Source organism: Belonocnema kinseyi, chromosome 2 (genome assembly GCF_010883055.1).
Source record: "Belonocnema kinseyi isolate 2016_QV_RU_SX_M_011 chromosome 2, B_treatae_v1, whole genome shotgun sequence".
NCBI classification, from domain to species: domain Eukaryota; kingdom Metazoa; phylum Arthropoda; class Insecta; order Hymenoptera; family Cynipidae; genus Belonocnema; species Belonocnema kinseyi.
Genome location: NC_046658.1, coordinates 141,499,032 through 141,520,552, shown reverse-complemented (window position 1 = coordinate 141,520,552; position 21,521 = coordinate 141,499,032). Strand labels below are relative to the sequence as shown.

Below are 21,521 nucleotides of genomic sequence, written 5' to 3'. Positions count from 1 at the left end.
ATTACATTCTGAAACAGCAGGATCAAAATGATTTCAACGGATTGAAATCTTAAATGAAAAAAATTCTCCATAAAAAAAAATTAAAAAATGTAAAAAAAAATATATAAAATCCCTTTAAAAAAGAGACTATCGATATTCGTCGACCTCCACGTTGGTGATATTTGGGCAACGTAAACTTTGTTTGCGGCAGACGGACGATAGATATTCGTGAATCATTTTACTCTTACACGATGCTTAGAACTATGAAAATTTTTTATTGAAAAACTATGCGCTTTTCGGAAAATTTGTCACGAATAAAAAGTTCTTGTAATCAGCCGAGGAATACGCTTGAATTTTTCCGGAGCGTTTTGAGCAAAAATTGTTCATATGCAAAATCTAAAATTTTGCTCAAAACGCTTCGACAAAATTCAGGCGTATTCCTTGGCTGATTACAAGAACTTTTTATTCTTGATGATTTTTCCGAAAAGCGCATCGTTTATTGTCAAAAAATTCATGAATGTTTTCACAAAAATTTTGCCATTAAGACGCCATTTTGAAAATACCAAAACGAAAAATCGATCTTTGAATCATGGATTCTCAAAGTTTAGACATTTATTCCACCCGTTAAAGAGATTCCAGGTTAATTACAGACTCGAAAAGCTTTGGAAAATGGTTCACAAAAAAAAATAGGCACGAAAAATCACGATTTTTTTTGTTTAAACTGCATTTTGGGATAATAAGTAAATTTTTTGAGGAATTTCATTTACACCGTCGGAAAGAGGAGATCTTAAGCAATAAAAATATATGTGTCTCAATTTTTTCTAGTGTCGAATAGTCTTAGTTATTGGCCGTTGAAAAGCAGTGTACCGGTAGTGGCGTTTTGGCCGTTTAAGGGTTAAATCTATAATTTATCAACTAATTATGAATTCTACTGAAATTATCATGTAGATCCTAATTTAACAAGTTGAAATCGAAAAAAAAACGAATTTTACTATCCACAGATGTCCGAATAATGTATTTGTTCGTTAAATTTTTTTTTAAGTCTTAAAATTTATCAACTAATCATGAAATTTTCTGAATTTATTATGAAAAAGCCAATTTAAACAGTTGACATCGAAAAAAAAAGAATTTTTCTGTTGAAAAATGCGCAAATAATACAGTTATTTATTAAATTTGTTTTAAAAAATTATGAATTCTGTTAAAAGTATCATAAAGTTCCTGATAAAAAAAAATTTCTGTCGAAAAATTACTGATTAATGCATTTGTTTACAATAATCTCAAGAAGAAATGTGTTAATTATTATATTGTTTTTATCCAGTTTTCTTGCAGTATAACTTATAAAAAACTAAAATTATGGAAAATCGTAGAAAACATTCTTTCAGCAAATAATTTATTTGTATAAATTTTTTGTTTTAAATTATTATAATATTGGAACATCCTTAATTAATGTTATTCTATAAAAATTAGGTGATTTCAACAATTTCCCTCTAATTGTCGAGCACCGGGAACGTCAAATAGAAAAAATGGACATTTTTTTCATCATATTTGTTTATTTATAAAAAAATATTGAAATCAAAAAGTAAAATATTTGTGAGCTTTACGTTATTTTGAAATAAAAAATTAATTTTTTTCACTGTGCGTCGCCTAGTTTATTGTTTATGTGATAAAGTTTGGAAGAGTCGTCTAAAATTTGTAAAAATCAAATTATTTTGTTAACCTCTTAAATTCTTTATGTTTTATTTATTTATTTCTAAATTTTTATCTATTTTATCTCATTATTAGAGGAGAAAGCAGTTCAAGACGAGCAAGTCTTGGTTATTCTCCAACAACAATACCTGTTGTTGCACCAAATCAAGTATTTATTTCTGAAAATGATGAAGAATCTACCGCATATACCTTGAAACAGTTGAAACGTGAGTAAATAATACCAAAGTTTGAATTTTCTAAGCACACTACGAAAGATTGATAATTTTTAGATATAACCTATAGAATTCCGGAAAATAAAACCAAGAATCCAATTGAAATAAACGAGAGAAAAATAAGAAGGCAACCCACCAAATCCCTTTCTTTCACTTTTTTATTAATTATTTCTTTCGCCTTGTTTATTTTCATTATTATCAAATCACAACAACAAAAAAACATTATTAAAAAAAATTTCTCAAATAGAAAAATATTGTTTTGACAAAAATAAAAAAGAGAAACGGAAATTAGAAGGCAAGTAACTAAATCCCCTTATTTCTATTTGATTTTTATTATTATCAAAATAGGATAAAAAACATTATTTAAACCAAAAATTTTGCCAAAAATAAAAAAGAACCAAATTTAAGAAAGTAAATTAAATTTGTTTTTATTAATTTTTTTCGTCTTTTTTATTTTTATTATTGTCAAATTACAATAGAAAATATTATTTGAACAAACAGATTTCCTAAAAAAGAAAAAAAGTTTTTGTTAAAAATGAAAAAGATCAAATAAAATGTGAAGGCAACTAACCGAATCCCCTTCTTTTTTTTATTCATTATTTCTTCCTTCTTTTATATTTTTATGATTATCAAGTTAAAACGGAAAAACATTATTTTAAAAAATTTCCAAAAAAATAAAAATATTTTTTTGAAAAAAATAAAAAAGAACAGAAAAATGAGAAAGTAAATTAAATTGTGTGTTTATTAATTTTTTCGGTCTTTTTTATTTTTATTATTATCAAATCATAATAAAAAAACATTATTTAAACAAACAGATTTCCTAAAAAAAAAAGAAATTTTTTTCACAAAAATGAAAAAGGGAAAGGAAAATGTGAAGGCAACCAAATAAATCCACTCTCTTCTCTTTTTTTGTATTAATTTCTTTCTTTTTTTTATTTTTATTATTATCAATTCACAAAAAAAAAAACATTATTTAAAACAAAAATGTCCGAAAAAAAAGATATTTTTCTCTCAAAAATAAATAAAAACAGAAAATTAGAAGGCAACCTACCAAATCTCCTTTCTTCTACTTTTTGTTTATTACTTTGTTTCGTCTTTTTTATTGTTATTATTATCATATTACAGTAAAAAACATTATTTAAAAAAAATTCCTGAAAAACAAAAATATTTTTTTGTCAAAAATAAAAAAGAGAAGAGAAAAATTAGAAGGCAACCAACCAAATCCCCTCCATTCTCTTGTTTTTTTATTAATTTCTTTCGTGTTTTTATTCTTATTATTATCAAATCATAATCAAAAAATAATTATTAAAAATAATTCCTAGCATTTTTTTTAAATGAAAAAGAGAAAAGAAAATGAGAAGGCAATCAAACAAATCCCCTCCATTCTCTTGTTTTTTATTAATTACATTCGTCATTTTTATTTTTATTACTATCGAATCACAATAAAAAAACATTATTTTGACAAAAAGATTTCCTAAAAAAGAAAAAAAAAAGAAACTTTGTTGACAACAATGAAAAAGAGAAAAGAACATTAGAAGGCAACCAATTAAATCCCCTCCCTTCTATTTTTTTTGTATTATTAATTTCTTTCGTGTTTTTTATTTTTATCATTATCAAATCACAAAAAAAACATTATTTAAAAAAATGTCCTCAAAAAGAAAAATATTTTTTGGACAACAATAAAAAAGAGACAAGAAAACGAGAAGACAACCAACCAAATCCTCTTCTTTCTCTTTTTTTAAATTAATTTTTTTCGTCTTTTTTTGTTTTATTATTATAAAATCATAATACAAAAAAAAATTATTTAAACAAACAGATTTCCTAAAAAAAAGAAATTTTTTTGACAAAAATGAAAAAGGGAACAGAAAATGAGAAGGCGACCAATCAAATTCCCTTCTTTTTTTTCCTAATTTTTTTCGTCTTTTTTATTTATATTATTATAAATTCACAATAGAATAACATTATTTGAAACATAAATTTCCCTAAAAAGAAAAATATTTTTTTGACAAAAGAAAAAAAGAACAAAAAATGAGACAGTAATTTAAGTTATTTCGTCTTTTGTTTATTTTTATTATTATCAAATCATAATAAAAAAACATTATTTTAACAAAAACATTTCCTAAAAAAGAGAAAAAAAAGAAATTTCTTTGACAAAAATGAAAAAGAGAAAAGAAAATGAGAAGGCAACCAACCAAATCCTCTTCCTTCTCTTTTTTTATATTAATTCCTTTTGTATTTTTTTATTTTATTATTATCACATCACAATAAAATCATTATTTAAAACAAAAATTTCCCAAAAAAGAAAAATATTTTTTTAAAAAAAAGAAAAAAGAACGGAAAATGAGAAAGTAATTAAATTTTTTTCGTCTTTTTTATTTTTATAATTATCAAATCATAATAAAAAAAAATTATTTAAACAAACAAAATTCCTGAAAAAAAAAATTTTGTCAAAAATAAAAAAGAGAAGAGAAAAATTAGAAGGCAACCAACCAAATCCCCCCTTCTCTTTTTTTGTATTATTAATTTCTTTCGTCTTTTTTATTTTTACTAACGTCAAATCTCAATAAAGAAGATTGGTAAATAAATATTCACTAACATTTCGGTACGTGTACCCTTGCTGAATATTAATTTACAAATGTTTTTTTTTTGTGATTTGATAATAAGAATAAAAAAGACGACAGAGAATAATAAGAACGAGAAGATTGTTTGCCCTCTCATTTTCTTTCCTCATTTTTATTTTTGTCAAATTTTTTTTCTTTTCCAGCCAAAAAAGATCTTTTTTAAAATTACAGTAGTAGAATTTTATGGTGGTTATCCAAATTTGGTCGTTGCATTCTTGGTTTTATTTTCGCGAATTCTATAAATTAATTTGATTTCTAGACGTTAAATAGGATTAAATTTTTTTTTAATCTAATTTAAATTTCTTAATTTTTCATTCACAGATATGTCCAAAATGGAAAGATTGGCCTTCTTTAGAAAAATAGTCAAACATATGTACAGTTTTTACAATTACGTCTGGTTATTTTTTGAACTTCATATGCAAAAGATAATATTTATTTCACTTATGCTTCTATGTACAAATGACGTAAGCTCTAATTTTTTAAAATTATAATTAAACAATATACAATAATTCTAATTATTGTAACATAGTCCAATTAAATTGAAAGACAATATTTTGAAATGCTGGAACTCGAATCCATCAGAAATTTTGTTTGTCCTGAATGTTTATCCAAAATGGCTGGTTTGCAAACTCGTGCTTTCTTTTAGGAACTAAAAAAAGTGCCAAAAATGGATTTGATCCGCTCATTTTTTCGAGAGTTATCGTGTTTACGGATGCACGGCCGGACGCACGGACAGACAGACGCCGTCGTAAAAACTTGATTTTCGGATTCAGGGGGTCTTAAAACTTGGACATCCATTGAAAAAATTGGGGTGTCAAATTTCGGACAATTATAATACATTTAAAATTTATATATAAAATTTTGGAGGCAAGCCCTGAATTTCGCTTTGTTTAAACAATAATATTTTTAGAAGTAACATTTTTAACCAGTTCTTATTTGTTGGATTTTCTAAAGCATAGTGTTTCTCCAAGGAAAAGTGTTTTAGGTTATATAAAAAATTTGAAATTTCTTATAACAAATGTTTATAAACAATGACTTTTTCCATACTTATACTTATTCAAAAAATCAGGTAACATCAGGTGCAATGAATACAACCATGTATTTTTTGGTTAGGAATTGTTGAATTTTTTGTACAAATTCTTCGTGTTTCGTATTAAATTAATCGTTTCGTTTAAAAAAAATGAACTTGTTTTCAAAGTTGAACTACATTTTTTTGCAAAAAAGACATTTTTTTTCTTTTTTTTTAATCCAACTTTTTGGTTGAGAATTCAACTTTTTTATGAGAATGCTTCAATTTTATGGAAAAATTTTTTTTGTAGTTAATTACTATTTTTGTTTAAAAATTCTTTTTTTTTTAGTTGAAAATTCCACTTTTTGGTTCATAATTTTTAAATTTAAATTAAAATTTGTTTTTTTTTCTGTAGAAAATTAATCCCTTTGTTGGAAAATTCATTTTCTTTTGCTAAAAATTTAATAACTAGGTTTGAAAGTTGAAATGTTTTCTTAAAAATTGAAGAAAAAAATGTTCTTTCTTAAAAATTTAACATTTTGTTTAGAATTCTTTAATTGTATTGGAAATTTTTCATTTTTAGTTAAAAATTCAACTTTTTGGTCCATAATTCTTGAATTTTGTTAAAAATACGTGTTTTCGATAGTAGGTTAATCTTTTTATTTAAAAATTCTTCATTTTCAGTCAAAAATTTCACCTTTTGGTTTATAATTCTTGAATTTTGTTTGTAATTTGTCTTTTTGGTAGTAAATTTATCTTTTTTAGTTGAAAATTCAGCTTTTTTATGAGAATACTTGAATTTTATTGAAAATTCTTTCTTTTTTTTTTTTGTAGTAAATTAATATTTTTTTTTTGAAAAATGCATTTTTTCGTTTGTTAAAAATTTAATAACTAGGTTCTAAAGTTGAATTTCTTTCTTAAAAATTGCTAAAAAAAATTTCTTTCTTAAAAATTAACTTTTTTTGTTGAAAATTCTTGAATTTTATTGGGAATTCATTTTTTTTAGTTAAAAATTCAACTTTTTGGTTCAGAATTCTTGAATTTTGTTTAAAATACGTCTTTTGTAGTAAGTTAATCTTTTTGTTTATAAGTTCTTCATTTTCAGTTGAAACTTCCACTTCAACATTTTGGTTGAAAATTCTTCAACTTGATTAAAAATTCGTCTTTTCTGGTAGTAAATTATACTTTTTGTTTGAAAATTAATCATTTTTATTTGAGAATTCTTGGGCTTTCATAAATTTTTTATTTTTCGTAAAAAATTTATTTTTGTGTTTACAAAGTCATCTTTTTTGTTAAAAGTTTAATATCTAGTTTTTAAAATTGAACTGATTTCTTAAAAATAAGAAATTATTTTTCTTTTTCTTACTTTCTTCAGAATTCAACTTTCTTGTTAAGAATAGTGTAATTTGATTGAAAAGTCGTCTTTTTCTTATAGTAAATTAATTTCTTTGTTTTAAAATTCATCCTTTTTAAATGAAATTTCAAGTTTTTGGTAAAGAATTCTTGAATTTGACTGAAAATTCTTTTTTTGTTTTTTTTTTTTTTTCTAGAAAACTAATATTTTTATTTGAAAATTCATTTTTTTCAATTGAAGCTTCAACTTTGGTAACTGAAAATTTTCCTATTCCATTTTTCGTCGAAAATGATTCATGTTTAGTCGAAAATGATTCTTTTTTGAGTAAAAATTCAACTCTGTGTTAAAATTGAAAAATTTTGTTAAAAATTCGTTCTTTATTGAAAATCAAAATAGTTTAGTTGAAAAGTCATCTTTTGAGTTGTGAGTTTTTGAACACATTTTATCGTTGAAAATTCGTCTTTTTGCCTAAAATTAACTTTTTTATCAAAATTTCATATTTTGGATTTGATAATTCAACTATTTTGTATAGAGAATTCCTTTATTTTGTTTTGAAAGTTCATTAAGTTAGTAAAATAAAATCAACTATTTGATAGAAAAGTTTATATCTTAACAAATAACGTTCGCGAATATTTAATAACAAGATGAAGGCATTTCTCCCCATTTTGCTATTATTACCAATTTTGGAGTTTCATTACCGAAAAACATCCTTTGATTTTAATGATCCTCAACGAGAAAGTGAATATATTATTTTTAATAACAATAGGAACTCATTAGAGGCGTCGCTTACTCCACTAAAAGGCAATCTTAATTAAGAAATTCGTATTTCATAAACAATTTGAGGTAGAAGGTTCGATAAGGACTAAAATGAGAGCTTATTTTATCTTTTAAACTTAAAGATTCCTGAAATTCAACAGCCCAGATAACAATGCGCGATGCAGCACGCAGGCCCCACGGCGTGAGAACGCGACATGTCTGCGGCAGTACCGACACAGTGCCCGCACGACGTGCAGATTTAAAAAAAAAAAACGGTAACTTCCAGTTATGTCCTTTGTTAGGATTCTGACAGAGAAAAGTAACACTTCAACGTTATTTACCACGTTAAAAAATATTCTTGTACATAGAAATCAGAATGATCAATATATTTAAATTTGTTTCAAAATATTTTTAAAAAAAACTTCAAAAATTTCATACAAGAAATATAAAACCCCATTATACGAGGGAATCCTTTTTATCCGAATGTGCCACAAATGATTAAAATGTAAGAAATCTGAATGCTTAATAGGTTTCTTTTAAAGATTATGTAACTTATTTAATTTATTTTTATGCAGTATGAAGAAGTCGAAATTTTAAGCTATAATTATTTTTCATTCTTTTATATTATCTAAAAAGAAATTTGATTTAAAAATATCTTCCATAGCTTACTCTAAAACTCTGGTGTTCAAAATATCGCGCGGGCATGTCAGTTGTGCGTGCGCATGATTTCTTAGATGTGCGGGTTACTTCAAGCATCTTTGCTGCAAGTCCTGCGAGTACGTTGAGTACTCATAGTTCGTGCCAGTTCGTGCAGCAGCTGATCGTGTTTATATTGCGGGACGTTGTTTACGCTTCCATTGAAGCAGTTTGAAATCATCCATGAAAAGTGTGCCTGTAGTAAGCATGTAATTAGATGCAATATTTATCTCTATATATCACTAACGCGCCATGCGGCGCATATGCGACTCAATTGTTGACACATTTTTCTCTAACCTTGCCGTCACGACGTGCGGATTAATCTGCACGTCCTGCCCGCACCGTGCGGGCTCCATGCGGACATGGTGCTGTCTGGGAGGATACCTCTCTAAAATCGTTTTAGGCATGCAAAATTGCTGCTAACTTCGGGTTTCAGCTCAAATCCGAATACGTCTGAACTAAGATTCTAAAAATAAAAATTCTATTTTCTTAACTTCTATACTTATTTTTCAGGTATGTGCCATAAACTTTTTCTTTGTTCTCGCTATTGTGATAATCATCAACTTTAGTAGAAATATACAAATAATGGCGATAAACATTATAGCAGCAACTATCGCTCTGCTCATGGTCACTAAAATGCTTTATCAAATAGAGTATGTTCATCACGAAAAGTGGAATGTCAATTGTACAGTAAGTCAGGATTTTATCAATACTCTGCATAATATTAAATCAGAATTTTTTTTAACTTTTCACAAATTATGGTGCACGTGTTTTTCTCAATCGTAAATTTTCCTCGATTTTAAATTTTTTCTAAAAAAAATGTGTCCTTCGCTCCGCTGGGTACTAAATATACTAAATATATATTTTCTGTTTTATTTAAGAGAAAAATGGTAATAGCTGAAGACATTTTGTTACGATTGGTTACGATAGGCAGTGCTTCAGCAATGTGCGTAATTTTCTGCAAATTCACAAAAACGATCTCCTGAAGATAATCTTTTTGGTTATAAATTTTATTATTTTGTTAAAAATTTAACGGTTTTCTTCCAAAAAAAATTCTTTTTTATTCCAAATTTAACTCTTTTCGTCGAATATTAACCTGTTGTTTAAAATTCATATTTTGTTACTGATAAACCAAAAAAAATCTGTATGGGATAAAATTTTTTTTTTTTATTTATATTTTTTCTTTAAAAGTTAATCTTTTTTAGTATAGATATTACATCTTGCTTTGATAAATCATTCTTTCTGTTTAAAAATCCATCTTTTTTAGTTGAAAATTCAACTTTTTGGTTGGGGATTCTTTTTTTTATAGTAATCCAATAAAAAAAATTAAACTAGGTTTTAAAATTGAACTACTTTCTTACAAACAAGATATTTTTTTTCTTTTTTAAAAATTCAACTTTTCAATTGAGAATTCCTGATTTTTATTGAAACTTCGTCTCTTTTTGGAGTAAATTAATCATTGTGTTCAGAATTTCTTTTTTTTAAATTTGAAAATTCAACTTTTTGTTCGAAAATCCCTGAATTTTATTGAAAATTCTTTTTTGGTAGTTTATTTATTATTATTTATTTATTTATTATTTATTTGAAAGTTAATATTTTTTAGTAGAAACATTGCATCTTTCTTGGCAAAAAATTTAACTGTTTTGTTTGAAAGTTCAACTATTTCCTAGAAATTTTCCTTTTTCCTTAAAATTCGTATTTTTTTTTTTTTTTGTTAAAAAGTCCATTAAAATATTTTTACATGAAATTAGAAAAATTTTTAACTAAAAACTTGCCTTTTTATTTAAAAATTCACCCTTTATAATAGAATTTTCATTTTTCTGGTACCAAAATGCAACTGTGTCGTTGAAAATTTAAAAATCTTTTTGAATAGTCATCATTTTTCTTTAAAAACTCGTCTACTAGCAGAAAATAACTTTATGGTTTACAATTCTTATTTTGGCGTTGACAAGGGAACTTAAATCTTTTTTCGATTAAAATTGAAATATTTTAAAAGTTTTGTTTTCAATTTATCTGTTTTAGAAGAAATTGACCTTTTTGAATAAAATTGAAACTGTTCTGTTGAAAATTTAACTCTTTTGTAAAAGTTTACCTTGTTTATTTTAGATTTCACCTGCTTTAGCAAAAAGTACATCCTTTTTTAATAAAAATGCAACTGTTTGTTTGAAAATTCTATACTTATGTTGAAGTCATAATTTTTGTTTAAAAATTCTGCTGTTCTGTTGAAAATTTAACTATTTCGTAGAAAATTTACTTTTTGTTTGAATTTAATATTTTAATGTTGAAACTAGAACAGAAATCTTTTCTGCATGAACATTCAAAACATTTTTAAATTAAAAATGTATCTGTCTTAAACGAAAATTAATCCTTTTTGGATAAAAATGCTACTATTTTGTTGAAATTAAACTATTTTGTTAAAAAGTCATACTTTGAGGTTGAGAATTTTACTGTTTTGTTAAAAATTCACATATTTCATAGGAAATTTACTTTTCATTTGAAATTTATATTTTGGTGTTGAAGAATGAACTGAAATAATTTCTAGGTAAATATTTTCTAAAAAACTTTCTCGTTTTTTCATTAAAAATTCATCCGTTTCAAGAGAAATTTTATCTTTCTTGGATAAAAATGCAACCATCTGATAGAGAATTCAACGATTTTGTTAGAAAGTTATCCTGTTTTGTTAAAAATTTATTTTAATGGATTGAAAATTCAATTTTTTTCGTTAAAATATTTTGATTTCATATTTTAATCTTGAAAGTCAACTGAAATAGTTTTTAACAAAAAATTCAATTTTTTTTTTAATTTTCATTTTGATTGAAAAATTTATCGGTATTAGCTTTTAGTGGAAAATTCATCTCTTTGGTTGAAAGTTAAATTATGTTTTTTTAAATTAATCTTTCTTAGTTTAGTAAGAATTAAGTTTTTTATGAAAGGACAACTTTTTGTTTAAAAAATATTCTTCTTTGCCTGAAAGTTGAAATATCATGTTAAAAAAAAACTTTATTAATTGAAAATTCAACTACTTGGCTAAAAGGTAAACTACATTATTAAAGATTCATTCTTTTTTTATTGAAAGCTTATATTTTTAGTTCCAGATCTAACTGTTTTGTCGAAAAGCATTTTTTTGTTTAAAATCATTTTATAACTGAAAATGTAACTTTTCCATTTTTTAAAGAATGGTCCTTTTTAGTTCAAAATTCTCCTTTTTCGGTGAGAGAAAAATAATTTTGTTTGAAATTTCACTTGTGTTGAAAGTTCAACAATTTAGATAAAATTTTATTTATTGTTTGAGTGAAAAATCTTGATTTGTTAAAAAGTCGATTTTTGATTTTAAAATTAATTTCTTTAGTATAAATTTAATCTTTTTTTAATTAAACATAAACTATGACATTTTTTGTGGGAATTTATATCTTTAAGTTGAAAATTTATTTATTTTGTTGAAAATTCAAGTATTTTGTTATAAATCCATTTTTATAAAGGAAAATACATTTTTTCTTTGAAATAAATTAGTAAATTTGAAAATAATACAATAAAAACAAGAGATTGGAAAAGAAAGATGGAAATTTATACTGACAGAGAAATAAAATGGGATATATTTCCTCTATATTTTATTATCATAAGACTTAGAAATTATTCAAAGAGATAGGACCTCTAAAATTTTATTTCTAGCAGAACATAGAATTTACTTTTACTTTGAGTAATATTAAATAGCGAGCTATTATTCAAAGATTTTAATTTTTTTTTAATCATTTTAGATTTTAGTGAAGTTTAATATTGTAAAGAAAATTAATCAGTTGGTATTTAATTAATCAGTTTACAACTAAGAAATCAACGAACAATTATTTTCATTGATACATTAAGATAATTTCTACGTTATATTTTTATAAAAATTAGAATGATTAATAACTTTTTAAACTAATTTCAGAAAATTTAATATACATTTTTATTATAACTTTTATTATAAAAATGTATGTAATATTTAAATACATAACCTTAAAGTGATTAATTTTTATTTTCAACCTAAAAAATGACTCAATTTATTGTTTGATTTTATAAAAATGTCTCAAATCAATTTTATTTGTTAAATGGAAATATTTTTATGTAATAAAAATTTATGATTATAGAATTTCAAAAACTTTATAGACTTTATATAGAAATATAATTTTTTTTAAATGGTTGAATTTTTCAGAATATAGTTAACGATATGAAAATTTTTAATTTTTAAACAATTTAAATTTACTTAAAATAATTAAAATTTTAAATGATTTAAGTATAAAAAAGTTGGAATATGACAATTCTTCTGTACTAAAAAAATTTGTTACTTTTAAATAAAGTTCGCATTCGTGTAATTTTCAACGTTTCAGAGAAGAAATTTTTTCATTTTTAATATATTCCCATTTAAAATTACTCTTTATTTAAATTTTTTCAATAATAATTCAATTTTAAAGGTTTGTAATTAAATTTTTTTATTTTCACTGGTGAAAATGACAGTCAATTTATTGTTTGATTTTATAAGAATTTGTCAAATAAATTTTGATGATTAAATAAAAATATTATTATGAAATAACAGTTTAAGATTTGAGAATTACAGAAACTTTATCAAAATGACACTGCATTTTTTATTTTTATACAAATCTAATTTTTTATTTATTTTTTTTGAAATGATTGAATTTTTAAGAAACCTATTTATGTTATTTAATCGAGAAAAATTCAAATTTAATTTGTATGTTATTAAATATTGTAAAACAATTAATCAGCTAATAAATAATAACTAATCAGTTTATAAAATAAAAAGCATTTAAGAATTGTTTTCAGTGAATCATTCAAATAATAATTTTTATTCTACATTTTTAGAAAATTTGGGTTATTTATAACATTTTAAACAATTAAAGAAAAATTAAAAATATATTCGCACATACTTTTTAAATCAGAATTCAGTTGTTCATTTAAAATCGCAAAACTTTACAAAAATAATGTAACTGGAATGAAAGAATTTTAAACATTCACAAACTTCGACAAATTATGATCAATTTTAAATTACATAAACTTGAAGTAAATAAAAAAATTTATCTTGCTCAATTAAAAAAAGTACAATTCAATCTTTAGGTAATTTAATATTGTTAAAAAATCAGGTAATAATTAATTAATATATTCATAACGTAAAATACATTTAACTGTAATTTTGATTTAGACATTGAAATCATTTTTATTCTAATTATTTTTTTGAATTTTCACTTTCATTTCTGACAATTTGATTTATTAGTAACCTTTTATATTAAATTCAGAAAAAAAAATAAAACACATCAACATATAAATCTAAAAATTGAATGCAGATGCACATATTACAACATCAGAATCATTTGAAAAAATTATATAATTGAAATAGGGATATTTTAATATAAATAAACTCTTATTATGCAAATTATATCCAATATTCAATTATATAACTTTCGAATTAAATAGTCAATTTATGTCACCTAATTAAAAAAAATTAAATTTTTATTTAATTTAATATTTTGAAAGAATTATTCAGCTAATAATTAATCAATTATTTCACAATATTAGAAGCTTTTCAACTGTAACTTTAACTGAAACAATCATATAATTTTTTCTTAATATATTTTTTTTTTAATTTGAGCTTTCATTTCATAAAATTTAATTTATAATTAACATTTTGAATTTATTTCATAAATTATGTCTTTTTTAATAGAATTAATTAATAGTTATTCGGATCAAATTATAAAAAGCATTAAACAACAACAAATCATATACCATATTAAATAACATAACCTCAAAGCAAATAATAAATTTGTTTTTCTGAGTGAAACAATATTCAACTTTAATTTTTATGTAATTTAATATTGTGGACAAAAATGAATCAGCTAATAATAATTAAGCAATCCATAACATAAAAAGCATTACATAAATTATTTTCACTGAATCATTCAATTAATTTTTATTTTACATATATATTTTTTCCTTAATTTGCACTTTCCTTTCCGTTACTTGGGTTTAGTAATCAATACCTAATTAATCAGTATACAAGATAAAACAGCATCAAAGAATTATTTTTATTACAAAATGTAAATGACTAGCAGAACCGGCCACACGTGGATGTGGCTTATTTATAATACGTTGAATTTATATTATACTAAACTTGGCGCCATCTATTGGCTGCTTACCCAACCTAGAAAACGTAAAATGTTGAAGTGTCGATCAACAAATTAACTTACACCGCCATCTGTTAGAAACTTATAGACTATACAAATAAAAACATTTAATTTGCAATAAAAAATTATTGAGGTAAGTAATCCAGATAAAAAGTACCCTATCCTATAACTTGAATCAAATTGCACACAGAATACAAAATTTCATCAATATCGGTTTCGTAGTTTCGGAGTTTAGTGGTGACAAACATCGGGATTTTTCTATATAAAGATTATTATTTTATATTTTACTTCGGGAAGTACTAAATAAATTCCCGATTGGCCTCAAATTTATAGAGTAATCTTTTTGCATTAATTATAGCAAAAATATCTGAAGGTGCACCCTAATTTTTTGGTTTCTTGATCTTTCCCGGTCCATCTTAATAATCTAATGGTAATTTTTTCCAAATTACTATTGTAGAGGAATTATGTAGAGAATCAAACTGGAGTAGCCAGTAACAACACTGTCTACAACATCGCTGAATGGATTGGAATGAAAAAAGCAGCAGCAAGTGAACTGCCAGATTTATTAAAGGGCTACATAGGCATTATTACGGTGACAACATTGAGAGCAATTATTACTGTCCGTCAGTGGTTTCACAGACAAACGAACGGAGAACCGCTAGATCCGCCTCTAGTTATGTTTCCCAAGATAGCGAGAGCCGATGCCGACAAAGGTCTAGTGCCCTGCCTAAAATTTCTCTTTAATTTTGGATTCTACAAGTTTGGGGTCGAGTTTTGCATGATGGCAATTGTGGCGCTTATTGGGACGAGGCTCGATTTTTATTCCGTCCTTTATAGTGTGTGGCTCATCATATTATTCTCACTGAAACGAAAAACAACATCGAGATTGTGGCCACTCTTCAAGGTGTTTGTCATTGTACTACTGCCAATTCAATACGCTGTTGTGGTCGCACCACCGACCTGGTTCTGCATTCGTGAGTATTGGAAATGATTTATTTTTATTTATTTATTTTTTTATTTGCCTATTTTTTAAAAATGTAGGGCCTGAAATGTTTTAAATCCAGACGATTTTAGATCATATCAAAACTAAGGAATAATAAAATAATAAAACATTAGGTTACAATACTGTTGATTTGCAGAATTCCTGAAAATAAAACGAAGAATTTAACGACCAATTTGGACAAGCACCATAAAATGTTCCAACTATAATCTGAAGAAAAAAAAATTTCTCCTAAAAAAAAGAATTTCTTTCTCTTTTTTCTCTTTTGTCCGAAAGGAAAATAAATTTGTTTCCTTTTTTTTGTCTTTTGTTTTTTGGGAGAATTTTTTTTCAGATAATAAGAATATTATATAGTGGTTATCCAAATTTGGTCGTTAGATTCTTGGTTTTATTTTCAGGATTTCTGACAATTAACTTGATTATTGGACGTTGAATAGGATTTTAAATTTTATTTTGATCTCATTTAAATTTCCTAATTTTTTACAATACTTTATCTTTAGGAAATAATTTTATTTTATACGTGGCATTTTAGACCCTGTTAAAAATGTTAAATTATCTGAGGGATCGTCCATAAACTACGTTACTACTTTAGGTATGAGAGGGTTTTAAATCAAAGTGACGTTACATGTATATTAAACTTTCAGATATTATCTTTTTGTTCAATAATTTATGTTTTTCGTTGAAAATTAAACTTTTCGGTTAAGGATTCTTAAATTTTATTAAAAATTCGTATTTTTTGTTAGTAAATTAATATTTTTGTTTAACAAGTCAACTTTTTGGTTCACTAGCTATAAAGCCTATTGTGCCACACCCTTAAGTATCGCGTTCAGTAGTTGACCCCAGACCTCTTGATGAACTCCATTAATTCAATCTCCGACAGCCTTGTAGCTTCCTCAGGTTCCATGAAGTGGGACATACGGGTTTGATGTCTGAGCCTAGCCAACGTAGGACACTGACATAGTACATGCCATGATGTTTCATAATATCTGCCACATCTTCTGCACTCTGTAGAGAGGTTATACCCCATTTTGTGAATATGGTAGTTCAAGTTGTTATGCCCAGTGAGCATCTGAACCAAGGTCGGCCACTCTGGACTTGCTCCCAGTATTCCCGGTATAATGCCCCTCTTTATTAAGCCTACAGAGGAGGCCATCCACTACCATGTACCACGGGAGGGAGGACAGGACACCCCCCTGGGGACACTCCCGTGGCGCTACTCCTTTAAATAGCATGCTTCCTATTCAGCTTATTAGCTGGTTTGTTACTCCACATCTCAAAGCCTTTCGACAGATGACTTCTGGAGGGGTATTACTGAAGGCACCCTCTATAGCCAACCACGTTCCCACAGCATACCCCTTTTGTTCCAACTGCTGCTCCAATTTTGCCACAACATCATGGAGTGTCGTCTCTACCGAGCAGCCTGCGTGAAAAGCATGCTGCCTTCTGTGCAGCGGTGAGGCCAAAAGTACCTCATCCCTGATATATCTCTCAACTAGCCTCTCCAGCGTCTTTGGAATAAAAAGCGTTAGGCTCATCGGTCTGAAATGTGCTGCTGCAGCGTAGCCCTCCCTCCCGGGTTTGGGAAAAAAGGCCATTCTGCCGTCCTTCCATGCCGATGGCACATGTTTTTGAGCGCTGCTTGCCCTAAACAACTTCTTCAGAGGAGAGATGAAAAACTCCAGGCCTTTTTGTATGCCATCCGATCCTGGTGATTTAAAGGGGCAGAAGAACCCCACGGCCTATTACACCTTTTTCTGTCTACGACCTTTGAGACGAAACTCCAATCGGCCCTTCTCAACTCTTGGCTTTAGTCTTCCTCCTCTAGGTCGGTTTGAATTCGCTGAAACCCCGCGAAGTGAACTTCCATCAGGTGGTTCAGCGTTGCTTCTTCGTATCCGGCAAACTCGCCATTTTTGAGCCTTAAAAGTCTCTGGCGAGCTTCCGGCTTTTTCACTAGGAGTTTGTGGAGCCTTGCTGTTTCCGGAATATCTTTCGATTCCTCACAGAAGTGTAAAAAATTTATTTTTTGTTGAAAATCAATCCAGTTTAGTTGAAAATTCAACTTTTGGGTGGAGATTTCTTGTATTTCTTTGGAAATTCGGTTTTTTTTTTGGTATAAAATTCACTTTTTAAATCAAAATTTCCTATTTTTTATTTGATATTTCATTAGGTTTGTATAGAAATCGAGTTTTATCTAAAGGCTAGGTTATTTTCGGGGAGGGGTGGGGGGGGGGGGTGTAAAAATGACCCTAAACTGGTATCTTAATTTATGGATGGTCTCTTAAAAATACTCATAAGTCATGTAAAAATTAGATTATTGTTAATGAGTGAACGGACTAAAACTGGAAACTTAATAACATTTTGGAAAGAGTAATTATTAAAGAGCGGATTAGAGTCACTGTGAATTCAGCTAGACCATAATTTAGTTTTGATAATTTCGAATTGAAAACACTTGAAATTTAAGAAAAATTTGTGAAGTAATTTTGAAACGAATACGTTTGAATTCAAAATATTTTAATTGGGAAAATTAAAAAAAAAGGACAATATTTTGAATGAAATGAAAAGGAATTGAACTTGTATAATTTCTGAATAAAAGCGTTTAAATTTGCATAATTCCAAATTGATAAATTTCTTAAGTAAAAACTTTCAAAATTCATATTCCGCAAACAGAAATTTTTATATCTGGTCAATTTATTTTGGATTTTTTAAAATTTTAAATTCAAAACGTTCAAAGTTGAATAATTTTATTTTGAATTCAAGAATCTCGAAATGAATGATTTCAGATTAAAATGAGAAAAAGGACAATTTGAAAACGTTCAAAATTTAATAAACTTCGATTGTAATTTACAAAAAATTTCCAAATTGAATAATTTAAAAGTGAAAAGTTTTGAATTTTAGTAAATTTACATTCGAAACGATTAAAATTTGACAATTTGAAATTGAAATCGAAACTAAATATTTAGAAGAAAAGGCTTCTGAAATTCTAGAAATTAAATTTTTTAATAATTTGAAAAAGTATGATTCAGCATACAAATTGGTTAAACAAATTAAATTATTGTTTTAAAAAAAAAGTTTGAAATAAAAAGTAATTTGGAATGAAAAGTAATAAAAAATTTATGCCACAAAAACTTGAAACTTAATCAAATCCGAAATTTCTCTAAAACTAAAAAAAGAAATTTAATCACGAACTATTGTCACATTTAAACTTTTTTGCATTAAAACCTTTGAAAATTTAAATTGCTTTAAATAAATTCAAATCATTTAGAAATTAACCATTTTTAAATTTCCAATTATACTTTTCGAAGTTCAACTACTTTAATTTTAAACGCAAAATTCAAACTTATGATATAAAAAAAATTGAAAATTTAGTGTTTACTATTGGGAATGGTTAAACTGCTATGCGCCACATGGTGACAAAAATACGAACTAGAAAGAATAGGTATGGTTTGAAAGACGCATTTTAATTTGTGCATAAAAGTGTTTTAACGATTTTTTCGTGGCGTTTAAATTATTTACTGGATATAAAAATAATTCATTTTTGGAAACCAAAGGTTTTTGATGGAATTTACATCTTATATAGAGAAAAAAACACATTTTTTTACAGAAATATTTTCATAAAAAAAACAATTATTGTACTATTTGTTGTGATTTTCAACAAATTTTAAACTTAAATAGACTTATTTTAAAGCAAGAAGGAACTGAAAGTAAATTTTTATTAATTTATACATGAAATATTTATTATTTAAAAATCTGATCTAAAACTTAGGTTAGAATTCGTATTTAAATTCCCGTCGTCTATTATTCGTATTCTTGGTGTAATATGGATAAAATGTGTTGCTCCATGCATTAATATGAAGTTTCTTTAAACTTAAAATAAATTGGAACTCACGTGAAATAATTAAATAATTGTATTTTTTCAAAACCTATTTCACAAAAATGTGTTTTTTCACTGTATAATATGAAAATTCTATCTAGAAAGATTTATTTTTGATAAATATATGTTTTTAGTATTCAAACATTGTTCTATAATTCAAAAAACAATCGTAAACAAAACACTTTTGTGTCAAAATTAAAATACATGTTTACAATTGTACCTACTCTTTCTAGTTCCAGTTTTCGGCGCCAGGTGGCAAGATGTTCGCATTCCCAATAAAAATTCAGAATTATTAAATTGAAACCATTATAAATGAAAAAAATGATTCAATTGTTCAACAGAGAAATTCTTTTCTTTATAAGTTTGAAATGTCGAACTTTTTGGAAGATTTTTCAAATAAAAAATTTAAAAAACTGCCAAAAATTGGTAAAGCATTTCAGGGATGATTCCTAATTGTTATCTAATTTTTGAAAGAATATCCTTGGAGCACTTCCGAGATACTGAGACGTTTGCAAGAATGGATGTACCTCCCCGATCCAGATTTTCCACCCAATCCAAAAAAGCTCATCTGCGATTTCATCCTGCTGCTTATGATTGTTCGGCAAAGTTTGGTTTTCCGAATTGAACAACGCAGTATTTCCACTGGGCAGGAATTTATTGCCGGACACAATTATTCCGTGTATCTTGACTTGGACAAACCGAATTTTGTCAATCCGGTCAAGGATTACGTTTCTCACATTCACAATTGGCTAGATGTGTTGAAACGTGGATGTCTGATGAGTCTGATGTGGATCACGTTGTCCATTATGTTTTTGGCGGGAACGAAGAGGACAAATATTTTCTCTTTGGGTTATCTCATTGGTGCATTCGTCTTTTTATGGCAGGGCAGCGATTTTTACTTGAGACCGGTCAAAACTATTCTCAAGTGGTGGAATCTGCTGATTGGTTATAATATTATTGTGATATTTTCGAAAGCATTGCTACAAGGCGTGGGATGTGTTCTGATAAAAGAGGTAAGTATAATATAAATATAAATTTGCAAAATTCGGGAAAATATAACCAAGAATCTAATAACTAAATTTCGACAAATGCGATCAAATTTTCGTATTGCAATCTGAAAAAAGAGAAAAAACTTGTTCCATCTGAAAAAGAAAAGAAAAAATTTCCCCTTCTTCTGACCGGAAATAGAAAAATGATCCTTCTCTTTTTTATTTCTTTCGTCTTTTTTTCCTTCTATAATTGGCAAATCACAATAAAAAAATGTTTGTAAAAAATAATCATAGATGATAGAATAAAAAAAAAAATATCGGGAATAGAGTTCTGAGCCGGTTATATTACTTTGAGAATGGTAACGAGAATGAGAATATTACCGAGAATATAATCGAGAAATAAATTCTCTGAGAATTTATGAGAATCTCAGAATTTATTTTAATTAATAAAAAATTGCATTTTTTCGTTAACTTTTCCGTGGAAAATTTAACTCTTTTTTTAAAGTTTGCCTTTTTTATTTTAAATTTTACCTGCTTCAGCAGAAATTAAATCTTTTTTGATAAAAATGCAACTGTTTGGTAAAGAATTTAACTATTTTTAAAAAATTGATCCTTTTTGGTTGAAAAAGTTCGTCTTTTTGGATTGAAAATACAATTTTTTTCGTAGAAACTTATTTTTTTACGAAAATTCAATTTTTGATTGTACTATGTTAACTAAAATCCTTTTTGGATGAAACTTCAACTTTTTTTGTAATAAAAAATTCTTCTGCTTTAAGATAAATTTTCCACTTTTTTTATAAAAATGTAACTGTTTGCTAGAGAATTCAACAATTTTGTTGAAAAGTCTTCCTGTTTGGTTAAAAATTCATCTTTTCGGATTGAAAATTAAATTTTTTTTGGTAAAAAATTATTTCTGGTTAAAAAATTCATAGTTTGATCGTGAAAATTCGCGTAAAATCTTTTTTAACCGAAAATTCAACTATTTTTAAAAAAATTTATCTTTTTGATTTAAAACTTCATCTGTTATAAAAGGAATTTCATTTTTGGTATGAAAATGCAACTTTTGGTTAAAAATTCGCGTTTTTTTGTTGTAAAAAATAATTTTTTAGTTTGAAATTTCCATCTTTTGTCTTCTAGTTTAAAGGTTCAATAAT

At 26.1% G+C, this 21,521-nt stretch overlaps 1 protein-coding gene across 9 annotated transcripts in view; it reads left to right on the top strand.

Annotated features, from left to right (window-relative positions):
- LOC117168304 (piezo-type mechanosensitive ion channel component) overlaps positions 1-21,521 on the top strand; it is a 230,011-nt gene that overhangs the window by 111,744 nt on the left and 96,746 nt on the right. For all 9 annotated transcript variants that reach the window (XM_033353858.1, XM_033353856.1, XM_033353854.1 and 6 more), the window contains 5 exons: positions 1,762-1,892; positions 4,841-4,983; positions 8,848-9,024; positions 14,962-15,478; positions 19,853-20,391. In XM_033353858.1, the coding sequence (XP_033209749.1) occupies positions 1,762-1,892; positions 4,841-4,983; positions 8,848-9,024; positions 14,962-15,478; positions 19,853-20,391 (1,507 nt within the window). The remainder of the gene's footprint in view (positions 1-1,761; positions 1,893-4,840; positions 4,984-8,847; positions 9,025-14,961; positions 15,479-19,852; positions 20,392-21,521) is intronic.